This window comes from Hipposideros armiger, unplaced genomic scaffold (genome assembly GCF_001890085.2).
Source record: "Hipposideros armiger isolate ML-2016 unplaced genomic scaffold, ASM189008v1 scaffold_29, whole genome shotgun sequence".
In the NCBI taxonomy this organism is placed as follows: Eukaryota; Metazoa; Chordata; class Mammalia; order Chiroptera; family Hipposideridae; genus Hipposideros; species Hipposideros armiger.
In genome coordinates, this window is record NW_017731379.1 from 5728710 (window position 1) to 5747168 (window position 18459).

General features: G+C 38.2%; 1 protein-coding gene across 5 annotated transcripts in view; it reads left to right on the plus strand.

Moving 5' to 3' along the window:
• Positions 1–18459, plus strand: part of AATF (apoptosis antagonizing transcription factor) — a 108522-nt gene that overhangs the window by 78324 nt on the left and 11739 nt on the right. For 3 of the 5 annotated variants that reach the window (XR_002123281.1, XM_019636783.1, XM_019636785.1), the window contains one exon: positions 6225–6296. Coding sequence is in view for 4 of the 5 variants with exons in the window: in XM_019636783.1 (XP_019492328.1) it covers positions 6225–6296 (72 nt within the window). In the remaining variant the exon portion in view is untranslated. Of the gene's footprint in view, positions 1–6224; positions 6297–6541; positions 6780–18459 lie in introns of those variants that run through there. The other 2 variants (XM_019636782.1, XM_019636784.1) reach the window with 1 other exon arrangement.

Sequence of the window (18459 nt, forward strand, 5' to 3'; positions counted from 1 at the left end):
CTGCTGGCTACAGACGGCAGCCCATGGCAACCCACTGCCACAGGGGCTGCAGCCCACGCCGTCACCGGCGACCCACGGCAGCCCAGCTCCAGGTTGAGCTGTTGTTCAGCATCTTAGGTGCAGAGGGCAGTGTCACTGGCCCTCACACGTGGGATCCGAACCGGGGCTCTCTGGCATCCCAAGCGAGTTCTTAACCATCGCGCCACTCGGCCGGCCCTCATAAAATTTAAATTGTGCACTGTTCTGAGTAGCATGATGAATTCTCTTGCCATCCCTCTCGGGATGTGAGTCATCCCTTTGTCCAGCTGTATATGCTACCTGTCCCTTAGTCACTTAGTAGCCATCTTGATTATCAGATCAGTTATGAGAGAGAGAGAGAGAGACAGAGAGAGAGAGAGAGAGAGAGAAAGAGAGAAAGAGAGAGAGAGAAAACACTCACACAACTTTTATTACAGTGTATTGTTATAATTGTTTCTTTTTGTTAATCTCTTACTGTGCCTAATTTATAAATTAAACTTTGTCATAGGTATGTAGGTACATGAAAAAACATAGTGTATATGGAGTTTGGTACTATCCTTGGTTTTAGGCTTCTACTGGTATTTTGGAACATATCCCACATGGATAAAGGGGGACTACTCTAGTAGTCGATACTTTGGAAACAATTTAATTACTATTTTCCAAGGATTATATAGGACAACAAGAGTATACAAAGACAAGAATACAGTGTCAAGGAATGTCACCATGTGAGATACACAGAGGAAGAGGAGCCGGTAAAGAATGCTGAGGGAGGGGGACAGGAAACAGTGATGTGAAGCAGGGAAGACATGAGAATGTTTACTAATGGGTCAGGAGTGTTCGGTGTCTCAGAGAAACCAAGGAGGGGAGGGACGTTCCACTTGTCACCACATTTCTCCACGCGAGGTGCTGCTGGGTTACTAAGAAGTCCAAAAACCACCAATGAAGGGACTGTCCATGCTGTGAAAGCCCTTTAGAATTTCTGTTTAAACTTTTACTATCTTGCTTGGTGTGTCTCATAAAAACCTTTGGGAATACAATTGATGTATCATCAAGAGGTCGTGCAATTCCATTTATTAAATGCAGAGAGAATGAGAGAAATGCAAAATCACCAATAGATAAGCGCCACAGTAATAATTTTTGCAGGCAAGATCCACCAATGGATGCTAAAATCAATGGGAAAAGTTTGAGAAGAAACGGTATATTTGCATGGTCTCAAAGCATCTCTTCAGAGATATTGATCAGTTACAAAGGGAAAATAGTAACTTTATAGTGGAGAAACCCAGCAAGTGCCACCTTAACCAAGTGTTCAAGATTAACACCACCAATAATAAGACATATCCTGCCCCCCGCCCCATCTTCTGTAGAAGAACACATCATCATTGCTGTGGTATTCTTACCCAAAATGCCTAACCTCAGTCTCATCATAAAACATCATACAAATCCAAATTGTGAGATGTTCTACAAAATAACTCATCAGTACTCATGAAGAGTGTCAAAGGAATGAAAAAACAAGGAAGACTGAAGAACTGTCACAGATTGAAGGAGACCAAGGAGAGACATCACAACTAGATGCAATGTGGGGTCTTAGATTGGGGTCCTGGAAAAGAAAACGGACACTAGGGTAAGTAAGAATGGGTGAAATTTGAATAGATCTATAGTTTAGTTAATAATATTATACCAATGTTAATTTCCTGATTTTGACAATTACACTGTTTAGGTAAATTATTAATATTGGAGGAAGCTGGGTGAGGTTATACATGAACTCTCTGTACTATGTTTGCAACTATGTTTGTACTATGTAAGTCTGAAATTATTGCAAAATAAAAAGTAAAAAGAAAAATAATAAATGAAGTCATATGTTTTAAAGTTTTGTCATCTGTATTCACCTGGCTCTTCTTGACCATAAATGTGAGGGATGTGGTCAGAATCAGAAAGTGATCTTTATTAATAGCAATAGTGATTATTAACATTTATAAAACTCTCACTGTTGGGCTCTACTAAGCAATTTACATGCAGAGATAGCAAAAACACAGGCTCTGATGCTAAATTGTCTAGGTTTGAAATCTGACTCTTCCACTCACTGGTCTTAAGACCTTGGGCATGTTACTTTATGTCTCTGTACTTCAATTTCCTCATCTGTGAGGAATAAAATAAAAGTTACACCTCATAGGTTCATATGCAGATTAAATTAACTAATTCATGTAAAGTGCTTAAAGAAGATAAGTAACTCACCTAGCATTACAGAGCTAGTAAGTAGCAAACAGGGATTTTAGCTAATTGCTCTGATTCCAGAGCCCATGCTTCTAACCTCTGGCTGTTGAGTTGTTTCTCTGGGCAGGACCAGATGGCCTCTGCAGGCACCAAAATGACATTTTGGCTACATGAGCATGGTGCCCTGTAGGATTAAACCAAGTAGTCCAGGCTAGATGAGAGTATTGTAATATTATGAATACTTCCTTAAATTAGACCACAAAAAGAGATGGTAAAGTATACCAGTGTCATAACTGGTACTAGTTTCTACCATTGAGCAAGTTTTGCTCTTTGTGATAGCGTTGGAAAGATAAGACTTCCAAAAATGTTATAGTAAAAACGAACATTACCTTGTAGAAATATTAATTGAAATGATAGCAGGTCAGTGATATCAACCTGGTCAGATTGGGCATGGCAACTTGCTAGTTGGATGCTTGAAAATAATGTATAAAAAAGAAATATTTTGGTTTTTAGAAATAATTATTGATATCAGTATTTTACTCAGCAGTATATATAAGTAGATTTGACCATGATTTAATCAGAACTCATGATGTAAATGAATTAAACTTTCAGACCTTTAATGATGAAATGTCTTACTGTGTTTGTCTATTCTTCTACAACAAAATTACAGTTATCTTTTCTTAGTATGGTTGGTGTAAAGAGGTGTTTTAATACTTTTAAAACATGCATTCATCCTTAGCAGCACTGAGATTAGATGAAATGTATTGCATTAAGTACACATTACTAAATCGTCTTTAATCTGATTTCTTCTTAAAGCCTGTCTTTTATCATGCAGTTAATAGTTATTGAATATATTGTATTAAAGTGAAGAGTATTCCACAAAGCAGTGCCATCCATTAAAAACACGTATTACATATGTAATTTTAAATGTTCTAGTAGTTACATTGAAGAAGTAAAAAAGAAACATGTGAATGTAATTTTAATGTTTTATTTAACCCAATATATCAAAAATATTATTTTAGTAATTTATTATTTTAAAAACTACTGATGATAGGGCCGGCCGAGTGGCTCTGTTGGTTAAGAGCTCATTCAAGAGTGCGAGCTCTGAGCAATAGCGGTTCGAGTCCCGGCCCGAGCTGAGCTGCCAACAGTTGGCAGGATGACTCAGCTAAAAAAAAAAAAATAATAAATAATGTAAAATATATCATCATATTAAACTGGTGACCCTGTTGCTCAGAGCTCGCACTCTTGAGCGTTTACATTTTTTTTTCATCCCAAGTCTTTAAAATCTGATGTGTATTTTACAATTATAGCTCATCTCAATTCAAATAAGCCTCATTTCAAGTGCTCAGTAGCCACAGGTGGCCAGTGGCTACTGGATTGGACAGCACAAATATGGAGTATAGTTCATAATCTTTGTCCAGAAAGTGAATTCAATCTGTCTTTGGACATAGCCAAGAATAGTACCCTTTTTTTAGATGGACACCACAGTTTGATGAAGCCTAAAGATATTCAAATGCATCTATCAACAGTATGCTTCAAAAGGTTAGGTAAATAAACTCTCCTACATTGACATAATCTTTGAGACACATTTTGATTCAGTTTTTCAATTTTAAATATGTATACCTTCCAATTCATCAGCAATTTCACATCTCAAAATTTATCCCATAGAAATATGTGACCATGTATACCGTAATTTATATATACCTATCTTCACGTTAGCACTGTTTAATATGTTTTTAAAAGGGGGCAGGCTATAAAAATGCCCATTAATAGATTAAATAAATTATAACATATTGACATAATGGAATATTCTGCAACTATGAAAAAGACTATATGACATATGGTTCAGTGGAAAAAAGCTTAATGCAGAATACTAACTATATTGCAATCTCATTTTTATGTGAAAAATGTACTGTTTATATTTGTCTTATATGTGGAAAATGCTTCAGCCAAACTTAACAGTTTTAATTAACAGTGATTATTTCTGGGGAATAGGACTATAGGGGGCTTGTCATTTCTCTATACATTTCTGTATTTGGATTCTTTTGTAAGAATTATATTGGGTTGTTGGAAAAGTCATGACGCGTTTTTGCAACGAAAAACAGAAAAAATACATCTTGACTTTTCCAACAACCCAATACATTAATTTTTATAATTAGGAGGTAACCCACATTTAAAAAAACAAGTATGAGGGCTGGCCGAGTGGCGCGATAGTTAAGAACTGGCTTGGGACGCCAGAGGGCCCCAGTTCGGATCCCACATATGAGGGCCAGTGACACTGCCCTCTACAGCTAAGATGCTGAACAACAGCTCAACCTGGAGCTGGGCTGCCATGAGTCGCTGGCGGTGGCGTAGGCTGCAGCCCCTGTGGCAGTGGGTTGCCATGGGCTACCGTGTGTAGCCAGCAGCCAGTGTGAGCGGCCAGCAGCCACAGTGAGCGGCCGTCCAGAAGCCAGCGACTGATCTGCCTCGCCCGGGAAGAGCGCAATGATGGTGCCAACTTGGGCCAGTGAAGCAACGTCCTCCACAACTAGACTGAAGAACAAAAGGACAGCAACTTGTCTGTTCCCCTTCCCCCAATTCCCCAGCGCTGTTCCCATTCCCCCAACCCCCCAATAAAAAATAAAATCTTAAAAAAATAAAATAAAAATAACAAAACAAGTATGAGATTTTGTTTTTGCATCTTATAAAAAGTGAAGAATTGGAAGCAATATAAATGTTCAAAATTAAGAAAATATAATATGATACTTCCACTCCTGGAATGGCATACAGCTATTCAGGTATTGTTTAGGGACAGTGCTTACAATGCTAAGTGAAAAAAGGAGAATATAAAATTGTATGTATTCATAACAGGATCACTATGTAAAACAAACATAACTAACTAAACTATTAACAATTGTTTTTAGGTGGAGAAACTGCATTTTTGTGTGTGCTTCATTGGTTGGTTTGTTTTCCAAATTTTCTATAATACATACTTTTTTGGCTACTCTTATAAATGGTGAAAATCTCATCACCATTATTGTAAAATTCATGTTAAGAATGAAATTTGGGAGGCTTAGCTGTAGGTAGTACAATAGAGAATCAAATTATTTGATACATGTAAAAATGTTTTTAAAACTGTTAAAACATGCACATGAAAATATCATATTTTTGTTTGTGTATGATATTTTGCCCAAGTCAATTTTTTTTGGTTAAAATTTTATAATATGCATATTGTCATATAGCCTCTGCTGTTATAATGAACAGAAAGGGATACCGTCTTTGAATTCTCTTTGGTATAATTTGGTTAGTATAAGGTCATATATTTGTTCAGCCCCTTTCACCAGAGAATCTCAAAACATTTTATACGAAAATACCGTTCTTCTGTTGGCAAGAAATGGAGGTGATGTAACTTAAATTTCTATAACACCTTGACTGAAGATCTGGGGATCAAACCTATGAATTTATTGTTGTGCTCCTTCATTTAAAGGTGGGAAAAAATGAAAGACTCAATGGAACTAGGTCTCTCACTCAGGTCTTCTCACTCAGGGAGCCAGTGCTAGTGATCGGTGGCAATGGTGACGTATTCTGTTGGGGTGTCATACCACTACCTGTGCGACTGCCAGTGGGCAGCTTTCATGACACTGAAAATGACTAAGGTGTACATCAGAGGAGGAAAATGGGGTAGTCATTGTCTTTTGTCTGGAGAAATGTTTGAGGGTTAGTATATTGCTCAAGAGCACAAGTGTATCTTTTCTTTTGGGGGGGCTGTGATATAAGTGGACATATGTTGAACTGTCGTTTACAATGTGCTGTTATCAGACTTTCCTCCTGTAGCATTAAGGACAAAAGTTCTATAGTTGTGAGTGTTGCATGCCTACCATTGTTCCCTTTTCCACTCTGGGGCCAGAGGTTCCTGTGATCAGCTCTGGAGTTTGTTGGCTCATAGAATGTTTCCTTTTCTAGGTTAATAGTTACTAATGCTGCTGCCTGTTGTTTCCTGCTTTATTTAGGTTTCATGTCCTTAGCAAGCTACTGAGCTTCATGGCACCTATTGACCATACTACAATGAATGATGACGCCAGGTGAGTAATAGATTAATTATATGTCTCAAATGGCTTCGTGACAGCCTGATATTGACCTGTTCTACAGCCTGTCGCCCTCTCCATTTCTTCTTATCAGTTAACCATTTGTCATTGGCATCATAGCAAGGGTCCTTGTCACATCTCTTAAGTCCCATAATTACTGTAAAACCAAAACAAATTTTCCATATATCTCAGTGCTGCCTCTGGTGGCTCTTTGTTTTTGCTGTTTTGTTTTTTACCTCTAGCCACCTGCCTAAGACATCTGAGCTCTTCTCTAGGACAGATCGGTCAGGACAATGCATGCACTTGCTTTATATGTTTGGGGGTTTTATGCAAATGTCCTCCTTTTTAAAATGGCCCCAGAAATTGCTGTAGAAATGTGCATTATGTTGTGTTGTTCAGACTGCTGTTGAGAATTTTTTTGAGTATTTTTACGAAGAAGTACATGCTCATTTTATAAAGCTGAAACAAGTTAGAAATGTATATTCATAATATTACTATTCAGAGATAACAATTTTTAAAGAATAATTCCTTCTATATTTATTAGTTGACAATCTACTATAACGTAATATTTTTATAAGAGTACTTATTTATTTATCATTTATATAAGTATGGGCCCATGTTTTCCTGTTTTATTCAATGAATTATCTGTTACTATCATTATTTATTTTGATTTAAAATTGCCCCATATTAACGGAAGCCCCTACAGTGTCCTCTTGAGATGTCCCCAATCATTCTTTGAGTACTTCTTTACTTTCTGGTACAACAAAGGTGTTCTAGGCTTATCTTATACTTTTCCTGGTCCAGCCCTAGAATTAGTATTTCTCCAAGGAGCCCTGATTCTTTTTAGCTGGTTGTGGTATTTAGAAACCAAAACCTGGGTGCTAGGGGTGCACATTGTTACTGGGTGTCATTGTTTCTAGGCTCTCTGAGCACACAGAACTGGGAAGTGTTTGTATACATACACAGGAGATAGTCACTTTTAACATCTCAGAATACTTCCTTTTAGTGTGTATGAGTTCCCTTTCATTATGTTCTTGTTTTTCTTGTTTATATAATTAAAATTATATTCTACTATTATGAATTTTTGCTTAAATATTTTGTGTACCATGAGCATTGACATTAAAATTATTCAAAAATTTTAAATGATTATGTCAATTTTCTAATATTACTTATTTAGCCATTCACTATTGGACATTTAAGTTGTTTTTAATTATCATTGTTGTAAATAAAGCTGTGGTAGACATTTTTAAACATAAATCTTTACCAAGTGAACTGATTGGTTATAATGTAGGCACATGCGGGTTTTGCCAGCTTCATATTTCAAACTATATTTAACCTTTTTATTTGCGTATATTTAGTTTGCTACTAAGCCTTATCAGATTCCCCCCCAGCCTCCTTGCCTGAAAAGTAATAGATCTGCATGTTTAGGTGAACATAGTGATTATTACATTTTTGTTTTCTTTGTTCAGTGCTTTGAGTACGAAACAGCTTATGGATAGTACTGAATATGTTCATACTTAGACCTTTGTGCCCTTTTATCTTTCCTGTGCTTTGCAAGTGAAAATGCCTATATATGGCTGTTTTTTTCATTCATTTCTGGATCTAGTCTGTTGTTTTTTTGTTTTTGTTTTTGTTTTAGCTGAGCCATCCTGCCACCTGTTGGCAGCTCAGCTCGGGCCGGGAATCAAACTGGTTACCCTGTTGCTCAGAGCTTGCACTGTTGAGCGAGTTCTTAACCAACTGAACCACACAGCCGGCCCTTAGTCTGTTTTTAAAAACAGTAAAATGAGTGCATCTTTAGAATTTCTGTCAGGATGACATGAAAAATATTAATAAGAAAGGAAAATTAGACACTTAAAACTAAACCCAACCCATCCAGGTAACATTATTATCCCAGGCATAAAGTGAGACCTGGTTTAAATATTGGTGACATCTTTTTTTTTTCCCCAAATTTTATTGGGGAACAGCCATGGTCATTGGTTACACATTGCTTTCATGCTACAATGGCATAGTTGACTCTTTTTAGGGAAGGCACAGCTCACAGTGGCCCATGCGGGGATTGAACCGGCACCCTTGGTGTTATCAGCACCAGACTCTAACCAACTGAGCTAACTGTTCATCCTGGTGGCATCTTTTGAATTCAGTACCACTAGATCATTTAGAAATTAACTTTTTGTCATTCTTAGTTGGGATTTTTCTTGAATTGCCTGATAATGCCCCAGGGGCACTTAGTTTTCCAGAATCTTATTTATTCACTCATAATGTCTGAGGCTCTGTGATGTGCTAGACATAAAGATTATTTGAAAGTGACTGTAATACTTAGAATTATGTTGGGCTTGGTCTGCAAAGGACATAAAGCCTGATTATAGAGGCGTAAATAAATGGGAGTTTATTTTTCTGACAGAATAATTCTAGGGATGGCAGGCAATTAATTATTGGCAATGGTTTTCCCTTCTCAATGATGTTAGGGCCAGCATCTCTGGTTCTTTCCCTTGTGTTCCCAAGTTGGCTGCTGCAACTTCAGCCATCACACATGCATTTGAGGCAGGAAGAAAAGGAAAGGAGTGGTTTCAGCCATAACTGTTTCTTTGATCAGGAAAGTAAAAGCATTCCCAGAATCCCCTCCAACAAACGTCTTCTATCTTATTGGCCAGAACTGTGTTACATTTTCACTTCAGGTAGAACAGGCAAGGAGGAAAGGATTGGGAATGTGTCTGGTGGCTAACAGTCCTTGTGGCATTCAGTGGGAAAAAGGGCTATCCCTTGTGGAATGAGTGCTAGTTACCAGCATTGTTCTCTAGCTGGTTTAGCCACTTAACAAGGAAGTTAATAAAAGTCTTGTAGCTGGCTGGAGAACTGAGCATTTGTTTTTAGCAAAGTGCACTCAGTTCCTTTCGTGTTTCCTAAGGATACAAAGGCATACATACATCCACATTACTGCTCGTGCTCTCTGGTCTGACTGGGCCACATTAACTGTTGTTCACAGTAACTGGGTATTAGTTCTGTCTGCTTCTAGCATCGAAACTTCCAAGGCCAGTAGGTATTGTTACCTTATCTTAAGTAAGGAGGAGGCAGTTGTAGCTTGGCTTGTTTTGTTTTTTCTTTAGGTAATTCCATAACTGGAAATAATCTAGTACTGTACTATTTTGTGCTCTACTTTGTACACCACAAAATATCACTGAGGAATGGGAAACTTTCATATTGTTACAATAACAATATCAGTGCATACTACTTTTCTTTCCTCAAGCGAATAATTCTGGTTTTGCTAAGTTAGAGATATGTCATTCTTGGTATGCATGTATGAATGGAGAATTTTTTTATGATTTCAAGGTAGAGAAGGACTTTATAAGCTTGACACCAAGGCCAGAAACTGTAAGGGAAAATATTAAGAGTTTTTATTACATAAAAGTCACATTGGATAAGACATCAAAAACAAAGTTGTAAGTAAATGACAAACTGGAAAGAAAAAATTCAATGTCTAACATTTCTTTACTATGTAATAACACTATTGTAAACAGTTTGTACAAATCTCTAAGAATATCCCAATTAAAATAATGGGCAAAGCATGTCAACAAACTTAGAAACTATAAAAGAAAAATCTTAAAGGGCCAAAAATATAGACCTCATTAATCAAAGAAATGCAAATTAAAATAATGAGATTTCATGTTTTTCCTTATTAAATTGGAAGACATTAAAAGATTAGTAATCCCCAGCTTGAATCGTGCGAAGAAACACACACTTTCATATAGCATTGTTGGAAATGCAATTGGCAAAATCATTTTGGAGGGCTATTTGGCAATGTGTTTCAAATTTTTAAATGTACATGTATCAGGTGACCCAGAAAAAAATCTACTTTTAGGAATTGATGTAAGGAAATAGCAAGTTGGCAAATACATTTTTTTTTTTAAAGATTTTTATTGGGGAATTGGGGGGATGGGAACAGTGCTGGGGAATTGGGGGAAGGGGAACAGACAAGTTGCTGTCGTTTTGTTCTTCAATCTAGTTGTGGAGGATGCTGCTTCACTGGCCTAAGCTGGCACCATCATTGCGCTCTTCCCGGGGAGGCAGATCAGTCGCCGGCCTCCGGACGGCCGCTCACTGCGGCCGCTGGCCGCTCACGCTGGCTGCTGGCCACACACGGTAGCCCATGGCAATCCACTGCCACAGGGACCGCAGCCCACGCCGTCACCGGCGACTCATGGCAGCCCAGCTCCAGGTTGAGCTGTTGTTCAGCACCTTAGCTGTAGAGGGCAGTGTCACTGGCCCTCGTATGTGGGATCCGAACCGGGGCCCTCTGGCGTCCCAAGCCAGTTCTTAACCATCGCGCCACTCGGCCGGCCCGGCAAATACATTTTTATCAAGGATGTTTATCGCAACCTTGTTTATAATGGGGGAAAATAAGAAACAATTATGACCATTAATAAGGAACTAGTTAATTAATCATTGAAAAATCATTCAATCAAATTATAAGCAGCTGTTAAAAGATTAAGTGGAACATATATATTAATGTAATGTTAAGTGGAAAAGGTAGGCTAAAAAATATTATAATCCCAATATTTCAAGTAAACAGATATGTATAATAAGAAAAAAAGGTAGTGCCTTTCAAAAATATTATACTGTCACCGAAAGATCTTCAGGTTATTTTGTTAACTGGAAAAAAGAAGCCATGCTTGTAATATCCACTTCGCTTTAAAAAAAAAATGTAATGGATATATATGTACACATACCTATGTGTATGTTGTAGTGCTTAGGAAAACGACTAGAAAGATCTTACACCATAATATTTAAAATATTTACCTATGGAGAAGAGAATGGGATGAGGAAAGGGGTAAAGGGAGGCTTTCAAGAAGGGAGGCTTTTTTTCTTATACTTCTAGTTTGCTCTAATCTTTTGCCATGAGAATGCATTTATATTAGTTGTCATTAAAAATGAGCTCTGAAACGATCTACACCAACTTCTTCACATATATATTGCTGGGTGGGATGGAGTAGAAGACACATTTTACTCGATGTGTTTCTGTAGTGTTTGGATTTTTTTTACAATAAGCTTGGATTGCTTTTTATCAACAGAAAAAAAGGGACAATTTCAGTTTGAAAATTACATACATAATATAGCGAGGAGGTGGAAAGCTCCCTGTTATTTCACTATTGAAATATATAATAAATGAAAGATCTTCTCTCCCTTATGTTTTCTGCTCTATGGACCATATGGATAAAACTGGATTTTTAATACCTGACTAACTTCTTTTCCCACCCCACCCCCCACTTTTTTAATCGTGGTAAAATACACATAACATAAATTTTCCAGCCTTTTTGATTTCTTATTTGCGGAGGCAGCTCCACCTGTGGTTCCTACCTTACCCCATTTGGGGTAGTGAAGCCCTTCCCTTTCCTATAGTTCCTTAGTTCCAGTTTATTGTTGTGCCTAAATTGGATTAGTATCCAGTGTTTGAGATTTTGGGGGGGATCTGAATGCTGTTACTCGCCCTCGAATCAACCCCCATACCCCTTGTCCAGTTTGAGCTCAAAAAATTTACACTTGGTTGTATTGAATTGAAACTGGAGCATAGCTCTTGTCAAGGGAGAGAGAAGAAGAGATGTTTAATCTTTAACACAGAGCTTTAAAATATCCTTAGTGGAGAAAGAAGTACTATCTTTAAAAGGATCTTTAAAAAGGTAGTGGCATTTTCATTTTGTTTCTCCTGTGTTGTGGTCATGTGGTCTGTTTAATGCTATCTATTTAGTTAACTAATGTCTGCTGATACATACTCTTCTCATGCTAGGAATTTTTCCTTCAAGTGATCTATGTTGTTGTTTTTTAAACCCTTCTCAAATGCAAAGTGGCCCAGCTTGCCTCCCTGTGTTACCAGATTTCCCTTTGGGGGTATTTCTTTCTACATAAACTCTGGATAGGGATTTAAATGCCTTTATGTGGCTTCAGGTCTCCTTTGTTAGTGGAAGTCTCATGTAACCCCTGGTGCTTTATATGTGTTGGTCCAGCAGATCTTGACTCCATTCTGAGATAGGCAGTTGGTTTCTATTGCAGGCTTGGTGGACATTCCTAGTATTGAGAGAAAACAAAAAAATCCCACTTTGCCCCGTACTACAAAGTTTGCATAGGAGGCAGGAGATGACCACGAGCCTAAAAATAAATGATCACTGGCTTTGCCAAACGCTTGGGTGCTCTTGGCGTGGGAAAGCCCAGCCCCCAGGGCAGCTGCTGTTTGCCCTTCAGAGTCATCTTTGCTAAGAGGCCAAAATGTCACGTGATGTTGCAGGGACAGAGTTATCAGTGGAGTAAGCAGGGAAAAGCCTCCATTTCTCATTGGTATAGAATCCCTCTAAGCATATCGTTACCACTAAGAACAGGTCAGAATGCTCCTTGCATAATTTACAGGATTGCTGTTCACTTCTCTGACTATTGAAGTTACTGTAAGTTTATCAAAGCTATTTTATTTTATTTATTATTTATTTTTTTTTAAAGATTTTATTGGGGAAGGGGAACAGCCAAGTTGTTGTCTTTCAGTCTTAGTTGTGGAGGGCGCAGCTAGCTTAGCTCCAGGTTCAGTCGTCATCCCGCTGCCGGTTGGCAGCTCAGGGCAGCTCACCTCAAGGCGTCATGTTCAATCTTAGTTGCAGGTAGGCATTACCCACTATTCCATATGGTAGTCGAACCGGAAACCTTGTTTTTAGGAGCACGTGCTCTCACCAGCTAAGCCATCCTGCCACCTGTTGGCAGTTCAGCAGCAGCTCAGCTTGGGCGCAGCTCACTGGCCCATGTGTGAATTGAACCAGCAACCCTGTTGCTCAGAGCTCACGCTCTTAACTAACTGAGCTTCTCAGCCAGCCTCTCAAAGCCATTTTATTTTTTTTACGTTTGTTTTTGTTTTTCAAAGCCATTTTAGAAACAGCTTACTTTACATGGTGTGAAACCCCTGGGGTGCTATTAGAGGGAGTATGAAGTAAAAATTCAGATGATCTCTTATAACAACACGAAGAATTTGGAGGTTGTTGGGAAAAAATCATGTTTTTGAAAGCCTCTCTGAGGCAGACTTGTAAAGAAGTTAATTCTTTCTAATTTGTTTTTATTGATGTAGGTCAGATAGTAAAATACTAGTGTGACAAGTAGGAGAAGCAAATTATGAGCCAGATCTGTGAGACAGGTCGTGATGTGCTCCTTAAAACTGGCCACTGCCTCGGATTTGGGAAAGGGACTCTGTGAACCCTCTGTTGGCACAATGGGTTTTGCTGTCAGCCTGGAACAGGTCTAGGTGGCAATAATAAGCCTGATGTACGCCAAGGAAAATGTGTTTGCCTTGTGTTACCTGCTGCTCCAGGAGGGTCCTGATTCTGCCACTGTTCATTAAAAGCATAGGTTATTGTATTTTCCTAAGGAGCTTTTTTTCTTACTACAAAAATTATAGCAATATTAACATTTTTATAGGTACTCTATTCCTTTGCAAAGAACTTAAAGAAATTCTCAATAGGAACAGCAAGAATTTCCATTTTGACCCCCCTCAACCTTCTCCCCCAAAACAAAGAACACTTTTCCCACTCCTTTTATAAAGCTGCTGGCATTAGAAAAGAACCAGGAGAGGATCTTTTAATGATAACTACTAAGCACCAAATACATTGTTGTTTTACATCTGGAGTTTTAGAAAAGAAATGTACAAATGTAATCCAGCCTTGTAAAGTGCTTTGTCAACATCACTGCCACGCTGTTCTTGAGGGGCCTTGGTATAATAGAATTTGTACAGGCAATTTATCTTCTGCTTGCCATTTTTTGTGTGGGTCTGTCCCCTAAATGTGGGGGCATTTTACCACTCTACTGCTGATCTTTTCCCCCTAATTGGTTACCCAGATCTTACTTAGACCATTTTTGATTCCCCCTTGCCTACTTTACCCCTTTATCTAGTAGAATTAGGCACTGAATCATGGTGAAATATTCTGGTGTCGTTAGCTCAGTATTTGAGAACCCCATCAGCAAATAACCCCAGAATATTTTAAGTTGGTTAAAAAGTTGTGAGCAAGAATGGTTAAGATACAGATGTTTTCTATGGGTCTTCTTATCTCCTGAAAAAGACACAGCTTATTCTGACAGGTGAAACAAGTCCGGGCAAATATGCAACATCCATCTAATCAGCAGGAACGCGAGCAATATTTTCACTGGTGCTGCCTCTTACCAGCGTCATTAAAGGCTCCCATTACTCTTTTATTAGAGGTTCCCTCTCTTCCTTATCAGATTACAGAATGGACATCACTCATGGCAGTGATTTGATCTCTTGTTAAAGAGGATTACAGATTTGCATTAACTCGGATTGACACAGTTTATAATTCGCTTGTTGATACTCTGGCAGGTGGCATCACATGTGGATGCCCCAGTGTGCTGAGGGGAAAGGACCCCCCTATATCACGATTAAAGATGGTATCCAGCACAGAGACTGGAGGCACAGGGCCCCCCTCCTCCGGGAATGTCAGAAAGGACAAAGGAAACGTTCTCACGTTCAAGCCTGAGACTTGGGCCAGAGTTTTAAAAGTAGTTGAAAAGAAAACACTACTATTGTTTCGTCTGTTTTTCCTGATTTGCTGCTGTTCAGTCACATACAATTCTAGAGAATTTGCATTCTCAAATTGAAGCCTTGGCTCCAAGCAGGGTATAGAGTGATAAAAGTACATCTTCTAGAAAGAGATTGGAAAAGCTGAACAGATAAATCTTCCCTCAAAATGGGGCTTCTTGACGATAGTTCTCATTTCTGCAGTCAAATTCCCATCATTTCTTCAGAGGATTATGAATCCTTTTATTTTCCCAAAGGGATATTTCACATTCCTTAAAGTGAGTGTGAATGTTTCTCTTAAGGGCTTATTGTTTTTAAGTTTTTGTATTTTAGTATTATTGTTTTTTAAAGTATATTATAATATCTTACAGATATTGTATTAACCGCAATTAAGTAACTTGCTAGTGGGTAGGCAATAGCTAAATGGTTTTCATGTTAATTTAGATTAGTCATTCATATATCTTAATATATTCCCCACAGTGATCACTGAGCCAACATTAGGTTGCTAAGTTATGTAGACCAATTCTAGTTATAAGTGCATTCATCCTTTGCTCCAATTTATCCACCCTAAGTCTGCCACCCTATTTCTGATTGGCAGTGAAATGACATAGAATAATAACATCATATTCCACTTATTGAGCGTTTACTATATGCCAGACACTGTAAGCCCTTCGCATACATTTCGTTCAATCTTTATAAGAAACCACTAAAGTGTTTGACATTATCTGCAATTTATGATAAGAATACTGAGACATAGAGCAATTAAGTAACTTGCCCAAGTTAAAGAGTAATTAAGTAGCGGAGCTGGTACAGTATATGCATCTAGTAGTTTGGTCCCTACCCCGGCCTGTAGAAATACGTAGAAACAATGTGCAAAGGGGAAGCTGCTTCCTCTCACCCCCAGTACACACATGCAGAGCCCTTCTCTGAATTAAAACCTTGTTTGAGAAAAAGAAACAAAACAAAAAACTTGTTTGGATCAAAACTTTCCCTTTTCTTTTATAATTGAGATGCTTTCTGTATAGGAAGGTTTTACCTCTCAAGTCATTCATATTTTAGTGTGAATCACTGAATGTCCAGACCTGCTCTTATGATTATACCATTCTTATGATTACAAGTACCCTAAACCTCATAATTAGCTTTGAAATCTGATCCAGTATATTCAGTTTGCTCTTACAGCTCTGCCTCCACCATACTTAGGCACCTGTCACCTACTTTCTTAGAGATAATCTTCTTTTGCCTTACAGTAAACACAATATATGCTTATGGAGGATAATTTGGAAAATACAAAAAGGACAAAGAAAAATTCACCTCTTATCTGCTACTGAGAATTGAACATTATTTATGTTTCCTTGAAGGATTTTTTGTGTATATATTTTATAAAGATACATACATATGTTTGAATACCTTTTTCCACTTAACTTTATATTATAAGCATTTTAATGCCATTAAGCATTTTAAAGACATTTTAATAGCTTTATTGCATTCAATTATGTAATATCTATTGAACATTTAGGTTGTTTCTGACTATTTTTCTTTTTCTTTAAGTAATGCTGCAGTGAACATATTGTATAGAAATCCATGTTCTAAGGTTTGTTTGTGTCTTTAGAATAGATTCTTAGAAGGGTAAATCCTGGGTCAAAGGCAGACTTTCTAATGATTCTTGATGGGTCATACTAATTTACATCCCCCCTCTCCACCCCCCACCCCACCCCCAGCTGAGGCTTATGGCATTGCGCCTTTGCTAATATGGAGAGTTGTCTTACAATTCATAACAAATGACACCTGATCTCGGACATCGACTGTGCTAGGCACTGGATCACGTATCTAATATTTATTTTCCCATTTAAGAGGAGATTTGAACAGTCTGTATATTTATTCATCATTTGTATTTCTGTTTTCTCCTTTACCCAGTTTTCTCTTTGAGTTTGAGTTTTTCTTTGCAGTTTGCATGAATTCTCTGTATTACGGTTATATGCCATATTTCATATTTTTGTAGATTTTTCCCGTTTTGCTTGCCTGTTGATGTTAGTGATTTTCATTGGTCATATATAACTTGTGCTTTTTTATGTAATCAACCATGTATAAAACCCTTTTCTTTTGGATGTTTTTCACTGCTTTTATGCTTACGCAATCCCTCCTCTATCCCAGGATCAGTTAGTTATTCACCTATATTTTCTCTAAGTTTTGTCTGATTTCTTGTCATACTTTTAATCTGCTTGGAACTTTATTTTAATATATTTTTCAGTGGTCTCTACTGTCCGTTTCTGCTGCCTCTTTTTTGAGTCCAGATTTTTTTTTTACTTCCCACATAGACTGTTGCACTAACAGCCTCTTAACCATCAGCCTGATCTAATCAGTTCTGTATCTTTGTGTATCTAATCAGTGTGTATCTTTGCTAGATTAAACCTTCCTAAAATATCATTTAAAGCATTCTACTCCTCGTTGTCTGAATAAAAGCCATACTCTCCAGCCTGCCACTCAAGGCCTGCAGTGATTTGTCCCCTTGCTACCTCTCTCTCTTCCTCACCTGTCTCAGTATGTGGTATGCGTATGCTTTGTGCTGTCCTCCCTCTTGTCTCTTAATTCTGCTTACTTAACCAGGAGCCTCCCCTGACCTTTACTCCATCTCTGTCCCCTGTTATAGTATTCACAGTCCTTGGCCAAAATCAGCCTTTCTAGGGAGGCTTCTAGGATTCCCCACCCCCCACTGAGTGGGTGCTTTCATCCTTGAACTCCTATTTTGTTTGTTCCTCTCTAACAGTATTTATTACAGTTCACAAAAGCACCTATTAGTTTCTTTTTTCCTCTTTGCGAAGAATGTTTAACTTACAAGTAAAGGAGTTTCCATGTACACTGAAATCTTGTATTTGGCATCATCAAGGTTTTATGTTCATATATTTGGATTAATATACAGGCATACCTTGGAGATATTGTGGGTTCGATCTCACCACCACAATAAAGTGAGTATCGCAATAAAGTGAGTCATAGTCTTTTTGCTGGTGGAGGGTCTTGCCTTCAGTTTGTAAAAGTGCAGTAGCCGTAAAGCGCAATGAAGCGACATGCAGTAAAACGAAGTATGCCTTCATTATGATTCAATTGTATCTTGCCTATTGTATAGCATTTTTGTCGCACAAGTATTATTTGTAAAAAAAATAAAACAAAGGTCTTTTCCCGGTTGCTGTCAGACTTCCCTAAGCTAGAGAACTGATTCAGGATTTTGAGCACATGTTACATACCCCCTGACACTCATGTGCAGTGTGACCTTGAAGAAGTCTTTTCTGTGTGCCTCAGTTTCCTTCTTTATAAAGTGAAAGTAGTCCTTGCTCATTAGATTCTTAGAATGAAATGTTTTTTTTGTTTGTTTGTTTTTAAAGATTTTTATTGGGGAATTAGGGGGATGGGAACAGTGCTGGGGAATTGGGGAAAGGGGAACAGACAAGTTGCTGTCGTTTTGTTCTTCAATCTAGCTGTGGAGGACGTTGCTTCACTGGCCCAAGTTGGCACCATCATTGCACTCTTCTCTGGCGAGGCAGATCAGTCGCCGGCTTCTGGACGGCCGCTCACTGCGGCTGCTGGCCGCTCACGCTGGCTGCTGGCCACACA